The sequence below is a fragment of the Passer domesticus genome, chromosome Z (genome assembly GCF_036417665.1).
Source record: "Passer domesticus isolate bPasDom1 chromosome Z, bPasDom1.hap1, whole genome shotgun sequence".
Lineage (NCBI taxonomy): Eukaryota > Metazoa > Chordata > Aves > Passeriformes > Passeridae > Passer > Passer domesticus.
This window is the reverse complement of record NC_087512.1, coordinates 11423298-11435194: the sequence shown is the minus strand read 5'-3', so window position 1 is coordinate 11435194 and position 11897 is coordinate 11423298. Positions and strand designations below refer to the sequence as shown.

The 11897-nt window shown below is 36.2% G+C and overlaps 1 protein-coding gene across 24 annotated transcripts in view; it reads left to right on the top strand.

The window, feature by feature from the left end:
* Positions 1 to 11897, top strand: part of PRLR (prolactin receptor) — a 155532-nt gene that overhangs the window by 135192 nt on the left and 8443 nt on the right. For 20 of the 24 annotated variants that reach the window (XM_064403800.1, XM_064403801.1, XM_064403799.1 and 17 more), the window contains 9 exons: positions 1301 to 1470; positions 2261 to 2427; positions 3227 to 3368; positions 5378 to 5510; positions 6736 to 6905; positions 8147 to 8316; positions 9305 to 9449; positions 10258 to 10357; positions 11268 to 11337. In XM_064403800.1, coding sequence (XP_064259870.1) covers positions 1301 to 1470; positions 2261 to 2427; positions 3227 to 3368; positions 5378 to 5510; positions 6736 to 6905; positions 8147 to 8316; positions 9305 to 9449; positions 10258 to 10357; positions 11268 to 11337 — 1267 coding nt within the window. Of the gene's footprint in view, positions 1 to 87; positions 293 to 329; positions 465 to 1300; positions 1471 to 2260; positions 2428 to 3226; positions 3369 to 5377; positions 5511 to 6735; positions 6906 to 8146; positions 8317 to 9304; positions 9450 to 10257; positions 10358 to 11267; positions 11338 to 11897 lie in introns of those variants that run through there. The other 4 variants (XM_064403816.1, XM_064403817.1, XM_064403819.1 and 1 more) reach the window with 4 other exon arrangements.

The following is an 11897-nucleotide window of genomic DNA, read 5'->3' as shown; positions in this document are numbered from 1 at the left end:
ATTGAGGCCAATGGCGTGAGGGGCAGCCAGGCCCTGTCCTTGGTCACAACCTCGTGCAACTCCAGGCTGGGGTAGAGTGGCTGGAGTGTGGCTCAGCAAAGAAGGACCTGGGGATGAACATGAGCCATTGTGTACCCAGGTGGCCAAGAAGGCCAGTGGTACCCATCCTGTGTCAGCAATAATGTGGCCAGCAGGACCAAGACAGTGATTTCCCCCTGTACTCAGCACTGGTGAGGCCACACCAAAATCCTGTGTGCAGTTCTGGACCCCTCACTGCAAGAAAGACATTGAGGTGCTGGAGCATGACCAGAGAAGGGCAACAGCACTGGGAAGGGTCTGGAGCATGAGTCCTGTGAGAAGCAGACGAGGGATCTGGGAGTGTTTATCCTGGAGAAAGAAGGCTCAAGGCTCAGTTGTAGAGTTGTATCACTCTACAACTCCCTGAAATGAGGCTGTACTCATGGGTGGGTTAGTCTCTTTTCTCAGGGCATAGTGATAGGACAAGAGGAAACAGCCTTAAGCTGCACTAAAGGAGGTTCAGGCTGGACCTCAGGAAGAACTTATTCACTGAAAGGATGGGTAGGCGTTGGAATGGGCTGCCCAGGGAGCTGGGGAGTCACCATTTCTGGAGGCGCTCAGGAAACTACTGGACATGGCACTTGGTGCTGTGGTCTGGTTGACAAGATGGTCAGAGCTTGACTGGACAATCTTAGAGGTCTTTTCCAACCTAAATGATTCTCTGACCTTGCTGAAAACAAGCTAATCAATAAAAGAACTCTCTGCCATAGGGCCCATAAGATTAATTTCTAGGGGTAGTATGCAAATATATTTTAACAACTTATCTAATGGAAGCAAGTACTTTTCATTTCCCTCTTACTTGCTTATAAATATTGTTAGAATTTCTTTGTTCTGTCTCTGAAAATTTATGTTGCTGTTATTTTATTGATTTATTCCTGTGTATAAACAAAGGGGAGAAAGCATTCATCAAAACAACTGCAGTAAAAATGTAAATGAAACATTTATGTTTCCAAGAGATGAAATTATAGATATATATAAAATAATTTTTATATTATATATTAATTTATTTACATTTACTAATATTATATATATCTATATAATTTATTTTGTGATTATATATATAACATATATAATATAAATTTTGTATATAAATATATATATATATATATATATATATATATATATATATATAAATTTCAGATTTCTCTGTTGAATCTAGTCCATTGCTAGAATATTATCTGCTTTGCTTCATTTCCTAAATTTTTTAATCATTTTGTTTCAGTGAAGAAAAAATCTATGAATGTCCAGACTACCTAACATCAGGTCCAAATTCCTGCTATTTTGATAAAAACCATACTAATCCCTGGACAACATATATTATCACCGTAATGGCAACAAATGAGATTGGAAGTAACAGCTCAGATCCTCAGCATGTGGATGTAACTTCCATAGGTAAAATTAAATAATGAAATGGAAAACAAACTAGTTGGAGATGTGTGCAGTTTTTAATCCCAGAACAGGTAGTAGTGAAAGATTGCTTTCCTCATGATGTGAAACTTCGTATTGAGAAGTGTTTATTTACAGATAATCTAAAATATGTATGTTAAATGTATGCAAAAACTGCATTTTAATTCTAAATTAAGTAACTGCATACTTGATTGTAGGAATTTCATGTTGAATATGTAAAAATTTTAACTTCAGCTGAAAGATTTGTTTTACTTTCTAGTTGTCTGCAGTATTTTAATTAGACTCAGTGTAGATTATAAAATTTACAAATTAGGTTAAGCCACCGAATATTTCAAATGTAAAAATCTTTTTAACTGCTGGCATTGCAGTCTTGGAAGTGTAAAAATAACTGCCTGAGCATTATGCAGACTTTTTGTAGTACTTTTTATTCCTGACTCCATTCTACTTTCTGTACACACATAATATACCATTTTAATTATAATATACCTGTTTTTTCTAGTAATGAAATAGCTGACATTTTAGTTTTGCAGGAGTGGCCTTACAAAATTATGATTTGTATTTCCTTAGCCTGACAAATTCAGAGTAAAGTTTAAGATTTGCTGATACTGTTGGAAATCAGGAGCTAGTTAAACTCATTGAAGAGAAAGAAAAAAGGCTTCTTATTCTTTTACAGTGCTGAATTATCTGAAAATAATATGATGACATACAAAACCATAAAGGAGGTGGTTTTTTCTCAGAGAAATTTAAATTGCACACTTTTCATTCATTTATACAGTTCAGCCAGATGCTCCTGTGAACCTCTCTCTAGAAACAAACACATCTGCTAACCTGTCATACCTTTGGGCAAAATGGTCTCCACCCCCATTAGCTGATGCCAGCTCTAATTCACATGTATATCACTATGAGCTACGACTAAAGCCTGAGGAAAAGGAAGAGTGGGAGGTAAGGAAAAAATGTATTTATTTTATAAGTGCGCTATTCAGTGAATTCTCTTGTCTCAGTTTAATTGGTCTTATAAAAATGTGAGATTAGAAAATTTATTGTAATCAGATCTGATTAAAAAAAGAAAAATACTGGAGTGGTCTGTAGAAACTGTGAAGTTCAATATATTTACATAATCATCCCAATGTTATGTATGACAAAACCCAGTTATCATCATCCTCTTCAACATGATCAGTTGAAGGCAACCTGCCCCTCAGAAATTCTGTTGTGGCCTGCTCACATTTAGCCATTTCCATTGACGTTCCCCACCTGTTGCCATATTTCTAGGAATCAGCTTCAGTACTGCTACAGTTTAATTTTCAGGATAAAGTGTCATTCTTAAACTTAGAGTCATGTGTCCTAAATTCTGCCTAGTTTATTGATGCCTTGATGATGGAGAATGCTATGCATTTTGAAATAGCTCTGAGGAGAAATTAGAAGGGTCTGAGAAACTCACTTAAAGCCCCCGAGAATTTCAATGGTGTTTATATGTGCACTGGACTACTTGTAATGCTCCTTGCCTTATGGATCTGGTGGTGTATTAGGAAGTCTACAGTTCAATATTTTCTTGAATATCAGAAACAGCAGTGATTTTTTTCTGCTAAATCACTACTTTTCCTTCTTGGTAATTGGTATCTTATAAATACCCAACTTAAATCCCTGAATTTCTCAAGTCGGTGACTCATGCCTGTTCCTTTATGGTTTATTTGTTGAAGTGGTCCAATTCTTTATTATTTTCCCAGTCCATTTTCTTTTACAGACAGTATCTGTAGGAATGCAGACACACTATGAGATGAGCAGCCTGAAAGCTGGGGTGAAGTACATTGTTCAGGTGCGTTGCATGCTCGACCTCGGAGAATGGAGCGAGTGGAGCTCAGAAAGAAGCATTCAGATCCCCAAAGGTGAGTGGATGATTGCTGTTCTGTAAATTGCTTTAAAAGTAGCAGGTGCAGTGCTGTGGAGGTGTCTAAATGGCAGTCCTGAAAACCTGGCCTCTCACACAGATACTTTGTAGTGCTCAGTGTATTTTACCATACTTTCTGTGTAATTGCTTTGTTAATCTTGTTGATCTGGTCAGGATCCTCTGCTGAAAATGGCTATGATAAACAAGGTGGGATTTGCTAGGAAGTCACTTCTGATACAGGCATGCCTAAATAATTTATTGTCCCTGTCCCTTTATTTAAAAATCTTGTTAATTTTGCCTGTAGCTATAAATATCAGGTAATGTTTTTTGTATAAGAGCATGGACTGAAAGCCCTGATGGCACTTACAGATACTATCACATGGAAGTCAGTATCTGTGTTTTACTGGATTTGAGCAGACACACTAAATACGTATCAATCGTATCTTGTTGCCAGACACTTTAGCTTAGTTGTCTCAAAACTTCTTCAGTTACTAGTTGTGTTATTCATTATTTCACATGGACATTGTTGAAGTACTGTTAATAGAAAAATATTTTTAAATGTCCCATTTTCAGATCTGCATTAAGCATTTAGAAATTTGGAAAATCAATATCTCTGCTGTACATAGTAGAAAATATATATTATTGATGTAATAGGGATTTTTTTGCGACAAATACATAACTGCAAAAGTTTCAATCACTTCAGGGTTTTGACGAGCATCATCCTATCCAAAATCTAAGCATTTTTCTCCGCCCAGTTCTTAAATGCTGTTCTTGAAACCATAAAAACTTTCTCAGGAGCAAGCATGCAAGTAGTCTGAGTACTGAACATAAAAACATTACAGTGAAATATGAGAACTACTTCTTTGTATATTTTGAGTACTTCAGAAGAAAATTACTGGCAAGAACACCAACAAATAGACATAGATTTACATTCTTCATTTTTTACCTGAAATCAAAAGAAAATGACAGCATACCTTTCAAACAAACAGAATAGTCTTAAAACACATCTTTTGTGGGAAAAAAAAATTGGTTTGGTATGAAGTGGTTTAATCCCAGCTGGCAACAAACCAGCACACAGCTCCTCACTCATATGTCACCATGGTGGAATGAGGAGAAGAATCAAAGGTAAAATCTGTGGGTTGGGATAAGAACAGTTCAATAATTAAAACAAAGTAAAATGTAATAGTAGTAGTAGTAGTAATAATAATAATAATAATAATAGTAGTAGTAGTAGATGATGATGATGATGATGATGATGATGATGATAAAAAAAGGGGAAAAAAATATTTGCTTACCCACCGCTGATCAATGCCAGACTCCATTTCTGAATCCTGATGGGCACTGGTTCTAAGTAACTCCTAAGTTTGTATGCTGGAGATGATATTCTATGGAGTGGAGTATCCCCTTGGTCGGGTCACCTGTCCTGTCTATAGTCACTTCCAGCCTTTTTCTTCTGTTTTGTATCTCTTCACTGACAGAGCAGGAGACACAAAAATGTCCTTGGTTTAGGATAAACATGACTTAGTGACAAAATAGCCCTGTAATGTGAAAATTATTTATCCAAACCACAGCACTATACCAGTTACTGAGAAGAAATTATCTCTATCATAGCTGAAACCAGAACACCATAGAAAATATATTGGACAGTAGAGTGTATTTTAAATAATTTTATAGAGCCTGCTATGACAGTATTTCAACATTCCTTATGAGATTTTGGGGTGGAAGAAAGCCACAGGCAAACTAAAACTGTTTTTCAGTGCAGCTGCAGCAAGAAAGAATTCTGAATCCAGGTGATAGTAGCAAATTGTTGCCCTAAGCAGCAAATGGTCCTTCCTTTCCTGTGCCACTACGAAACAAAACTTTTTCTTTTTTCCTGTTTCTGGTTTTTTGTTTTTCTGTTTTCCTGTTTTTCTATTTTCCTGTTCTTTGCTTGACATTGTTTTACAAATTCAAGGTGGACCTAATCGATTAAACTTACTGATTAGTTAATTTCTTGATCTCTTACAGAACGGTTACCTCCTGAAAAGCCTATAATAATAAAGTGCCGTTCTCCTGAAAAAGAAACATTTACTTGTTGGTGGAAACCTGCTTCAGATGGAGGACTCTTGACCAAACACACTTTGCTTTACAGCAAAGAGGGGTAATAAGTGCTGTGTAGTTATTCGGTGTTTTGTTGGAAGGACCTGGAAAATCAATTCTCATTGGTTTCTTATTTTGGGAGGTGCCATTTTCTGTAGTCCATGGTTTTGTCCAGTGGCATGTTATGGCATCACACTAAAGCAGCAACATGTCTAAGATCGAAATATTAAATCTTGGTCTCTTTATAATGGCAGGTATATAATTACTGTGAATTCTGTCTTTTCATTGCTCATCAACAGCATATTAGTAAACAATACAACTGCACAATCCTAAAACTCTTCAACCACCCAGTCTTAGAAATAAAACTTTCCAAAATTAGCAGATACTAAAACTTTTATCTTCTGATAAGACTTGTTTTGCACTAGTATTCATAAGGCATGAATCCTCCTGGTTTCTGTAGTAATCTTTCCTTGGAACTCAGATAAAGTGCTAAACATTCATTTTAAAGAAAGAGTCAGTAAGTCTTGCAAAACTTTACTGGTCCTTTTTAGTTCACCTAGTACTGCTCTACCTTGCAATTACCTAAATAGATGCTAAACTCTGTAACTGTCAGCTGAGAGCCCACTCTTGGTGTAAAAAGACATATGCTGGTCCAGTCAGGTATGGCAGAGTAAGAGGTCCACATCCACAGCTTTTTCTTTTGTTATTGTGCATCTAGGAAGAGCATGAAAACAAAGACTACATACTCAAATTTCTCTCCTACCCCTCCTCTGACTTTGGGAAGCTTGGTTATGGATGTGAAAGTAGATATTTCTATTTTTTTTTTAATCAAGAGAAGAAAGACCAAATAAATTCTGAAAGCATATTAGTGTAATATGCAGAATTCCTGTAAGTGTGAGATGAACATTAGAAATACATAATTTTTAATAGATAGGTTAGAGGACTTCAGCAGTCAATTCTACTTAGTCTCTGGAACATGTAGGATCTCTGGGCTGTGCAGTGGACAGTGGCTCTCAAAGAAGGAAGAGCTGTACTGTACTAGCCCACAGCTGCATCTGCAATAGCCTAAATCCTTCAGGCTTTGTGGTGTTACTTTGAGGGGAAAAAGCTTAGTACTGTCTCTGAGATTGTCCAATGACTCTTTAGTCTGGAAGCAGTTTTCTAATTTTCTTCACATTGTCAGGTGTGAAAAATCAGATCCAGCCCTAAATAATGCTGAAGTACTAGTAACTAAAATCAGGTGTTTTAGTCTGTGTAACCTAATCACTGGGATTCTTTCATTTCAGAGAAGAAAAAGTTTATGAATGTCCAGATTACAAAACTGCAGGCCCCAATTCGTGCTACTTCGATAAAAAGCACACCTCTTTCTGGACCATATACAATATTACTGTGAGGGCAACTAATGAAATGGGAAGTAATGTCTCTGATCCTCATTATGTGGATGTGACTTACATAGGTAAGAGTTAAAAAGTAGTTTCTGTGGAACCAAATTATTCAGAATCATGGGTTTTGACACAAGAATTTTAATTCCAGCTCTCCTTATATGTAGTATTATATCCAAGTTAAAAATTTATACAAATAAGGTATTCCTTAGTGTAACAACAAATCAATATTCATCCCTTTACCATCTTATTTTCAGAAGAAGTCAAAAATCCTAAAAGCTTAAACATTTATTGGTTTTCCATATTTCTTGTAGTCAAACCCTAAGAAACATCATCCAGCTAAAATCTTTTTTCCACTGTACAAGCAATGGAAATCAATCTGATCTTTTAACTAATAATACTTAAATCTGATTACCCAAAAGTAGTTTCCAGACCCAAGAGAAGCTGCATTAGTGCTTTTTATAGCAGTGTACTGATAATCTCTTTCTCAGACTTTTTCTACAGAGTGACTGTGGACAAGCAATTAGGGTTTTATCTAAGGGAACGGAACATTATCCTTGATAACCATTTTGTTGTCAAGGATCTGGCTGCCAGGAGTCTGGCAACTGGAAAAAGGCTGCTGGATAAATGGCTTTGTACTTCACCTCAATGTGATGACCTGATGAATCTTAGATCAGACAGTGGTAAAATATATGCACAATGTGCAGAAGCTCTACCTCTGAACTGAGGAAGATGCAAGTCTCACTGTAGAAGAAACCTGTGTTCCATTTCAGTTTATTTTTGAAATACAGACAGAGCTTTAATATGCTGTTTTGGTTTACTTTTATATGTCCTTACATAAAAGTGTAGGGGGGTCATGCAGTTGTGTTTTCTGAATGTAAAAGATGGAGGGGACAAGTTTCATTAGCTGCATCCATGTTTTCAGTGTTCCTTAATGTTTATTCCAAGCTTTGATAAGATTATAGTAGAACACAACTTTCATAACATAACATTAGAGATGTTAACTTTGAAATACAGTTGTGGGGAAAAGTAACAATAAATGGAAATTTAAGAAAAAATATTTTTGATAATAAGTGGTCAAGGTAAATCTCAACATGAATTCAACATACTTACTACTATTCAGGAGGGTTTTAAAATTCATAAATCCATACTTACTTTATCTGAAAACTCTTGATTTCTATATCCCAGTAGCAGTTCTAAATTACCAGACCCAATGGAGATGGCAACTCTTCACTCACATAATTTTGTATTTCTTCTTAAGCTGCAAGGAAAAAAGTCACTTAGATTCTTATTGAAAGTTCTTTTATTTCAACAGTACAGCCAGATCCTCCTGTGAATATAACTCTGGAATTAAAAAAGTCAATAAAGAGAAAACCATATCTGGTCCTGACATGGTCTCCACCCCCACTGGCTGATGTCAGATCTGGATGGCTTACCCTTGAATATGAATTGCGACAAAAGCCTGAGGAAGGAGAGGAATGGGAGGTAAGAATGTCACAAGTTTTTGCTAGATAATGTTTTCTGACCAGCTAGATTTTGTCAGCCAGGTCCCACGTCTGAATGTAATGAAGCAGACACTCTAAATAGTTCATAATTTTTCACAAGTACTTGTGTGATGTATGATTGCCTGCTGGTATCTCAGATGCTGCTGTACAATAGTAGGTGATAAAGTATTTGTTTCTAATTGTCGTCATTACTTATTAATAATATTGGCATTGTAGTTTAACTTGTTCCTTCTCATTTATCATGTTTCTTTCATTATAATTTGCTCTTGACCACAGGCACTTCTTGGATAACAGAAAGCTCAGTGACATTACATTAAATGTCTACTAGTATAAATTTAAATTTGTATAAATAACCATTTAATAACTGTAAATAACTGTAGTGTAACCATAAATAACTGTAGTGGCCATACAACAATAATTTTTTTTTATGGCCAGGATCTACAATTTAAACAGCTGAGTGGCAAATTAAAGACTCCAGCTATTGCTATTTGACTCCATCCCCTTCTTGTCTGCAGAACTTCCAAACCACCTCTGTATCTCTTCCTGCCTTCCCCCTCCCACTGCACTTCGCTCTCACCATTGCAAGGCGTATTTTTTATTGCCCTGTGCATTTCCACAATTCCACATTCCCTCTTGCTCTCTGCATTTTCTTTCTCCATCTCTGTTTCTTTCTCCCTCATTCATCTCTGCCTCCTCCTCTTCCTGTCACCATTGCAGTTCCTACCATTATCACAGCTCCTCTCCTATTTGCCATAAATTCATGATGTGTTTTTACAGCAGTTTAAATTGCACTGTACACGAAAGCCAGATCTCATTCCCACTTGCTAGAAAGCTAAACTATAGAAATAAAATAAATGTACCATTATTCCATGCCTGCTCAACAATTATTAGGAAAAGGTATCCAGAATCATTCTATATTCCCATCTTGATTACCAAAACCTTAGCTGTGACATTTATTTTATTTCCAGACTATTTTTGTTGGACAGCAAACACAATACAAAATGTTTAGTTTAAATCCTGGAAAGAGGTACATTGTACAGATTCACTGCAAACCAGACCATCATGGATTGTGGAGTGAGTGGAGCCCAGAAATGTATATTGAGATCCCTACTGGTGAGTGGTCAGGCATCCCTTCCATAATTGTTATTACATGCAAGTTCATGTTATATTTTTTTGTTAGCTGTTTGTGGCACCTAGTTTCCCTAGGATAGACAAGAACATCATTACTAAGGTAACCAAATCCTTATCATCGCTGCACCATACCCAGATAACCTTTCCCCTTCATTACTTTATGATAGAGTTCAGAGGGTGAATAATTTCTTTGTTTATTTAAACCATGTCCTTTATGTCTGTTGCCTCATTTGTTCTCTTTATGGTAGTTTTTAATTAAAAGAACACTGGCAACTGCACTACAACTGTGACAGACAACAAAGAGCGACAACCTTCAGACAATAACAGATCTTCATTACTCTTTATCTGGAAATTAATATGAAACAAGCACTTCAGTATAAAAAGTGTTTTATTACAATAAAAATCCTTTAAAATATGTAATTCTAGGTCACTTTACCCAGCATTTAATTAATTGTATGATATGTATTTAGTAATGAAATTACTACAGATTTGGTACAACTGGATTTGAAACCAATCTGTATAATTGGCTGTGACAAAATATTCCTCTCCATGCATTTTTGTATGATTTTTCCAAGACAGTTTATTTCCTGTGCAGTACCATTAGTAAAAATTATATTCATTGTTTGATATTACAGGGATTGTTGAGATCCATCTGTGCTGCTGAAGACCTCTGTTCGATAAAAAACTTGGCAGTTTAGGCCAATTTTTAAAATAAAATTTGTGAGGTTTTTTGCATGCTGACTATACATATGCTATATGTGTGTCCTTGAATAATTCTGTTTTTTCTTAGACTTCAGAGTAAAAGATATGGTTGTGTGGATCATCGTTGGTGTCCTGTCATCTCTTATATGTTTAATCATGAGCTGGATAATGATTATGAAAGGGTACAGGTAAGCCACCAATTTCACAATTGCATGGAGTCCAAGATCAGAGAAAACTTTTCAAAAACAGACTTCTAATATTTGATTCAATTTCCTATAGTATTTGCCTTAGATTATAAACTATTAGTTATAGGTTGACTTAATTTGCAAATGATAAAGCAGTGATTCTGCTCCTTATGGAAACCAGGCTAAATTCTCGGTTAGTAAAGATCTGTCTCTGTTAGATCTGACGAATCTTGGTTAGTCATGTAATATTCATCAAACATTACTTGGAGTATCTCTGTTCCTGCAGGAGACATGTCTTTGGGTTTTGTCATAATTTCCTAAAGTAAACAAGGTTATCTTATGAGATTGTCTTTCTGCCAGCCTCTCTATCAATTTCCCAAATGATTTCTTAGAATCCTAGCTAATTTCAATCAAATTTGAAAGAGAAAGGTGTTGCAAAGATTATTGCTTTTGTACAAGTCTGACAAAAAATACTGGCTGAGTAGAAGAAAGGGATAGAAACTGTGGTTGGAAAAGCCATCCTATTTAGCAGTAGTCAGATAACAGTTAAACATGCACAAGACAGCACCACTAACACTCCTGAACTGTGCCTCACTTCACTGTTTCTTGGCCAATGATGTATTTAGAGTGGTATTAGAGATGACAATTAAAAGGACAGTAGTAATTTTACTTTTCCAGTTGAATAGCTTTTGTATTACTGCTGTTTTTTATAATATGTCTAAGCCCTTATGAGCTGCGGCTGGATTTGTCAATTACTCAGCTTGAGAGGCAGACAGGAGACAGGTCCAACTAGGACATATAAGACATGGGAGAAGTGTTTAAAATCTCAGTCATATTCTGAGTAAATGGGAGAACAAATAGTGAGCTAGCATCTGTGTTTACACCTGGTATGTTTGCTCCGGGTTTTTTTTAGAATGATGGCCTTTATCCTGCCACCAGTTCCAGGACCAAAGATAAAAGGCATAGATACACATCTGCTGGAGGTGAGTACCGCAGCCAACAACAAAAGAATTCACCATAACTCACTTTTCCAACTTCATACTAGCAAACACAGTTACCACAGTAAAGTTTAAAACTGCTTCAATTAATCAATGTTGGAAATAAGCAGCACTTTCCAATTAAACATGTGGAGGATATGTGTGAGTCAAAGTTTTGTCTTTCACTTGTAAGTCACACAGGGTGTGTGACTTCCCTGCTTTTTGGGACATAAGGAAATACCTCTGTGAACTTCCTAGTAGTTCTTATGGAAGATGCTCTCCATGGTCTCTTGCCTTGCTGCAGAGACAGGACATGTCTACACGACAACTCTCATCCATTTCCTTCTTGTTAAACTCAGGAGACCCGTACCTGCCAAAAGCTCCCTTCTCCTCCCACATTACAAACATGAATTTTATGTTTCTCTCCCCACTGAGGAAACTCAGGAATTTTTCTTCCCTTCTTTCAATATTTTCTGCAGCAGTAGAAATCAGGTTTATGTTTAGCAATATAACTATCGAGGTGTTTGTACATCAAATATGTAGATTGTTCACAATTGTTCTAGTCA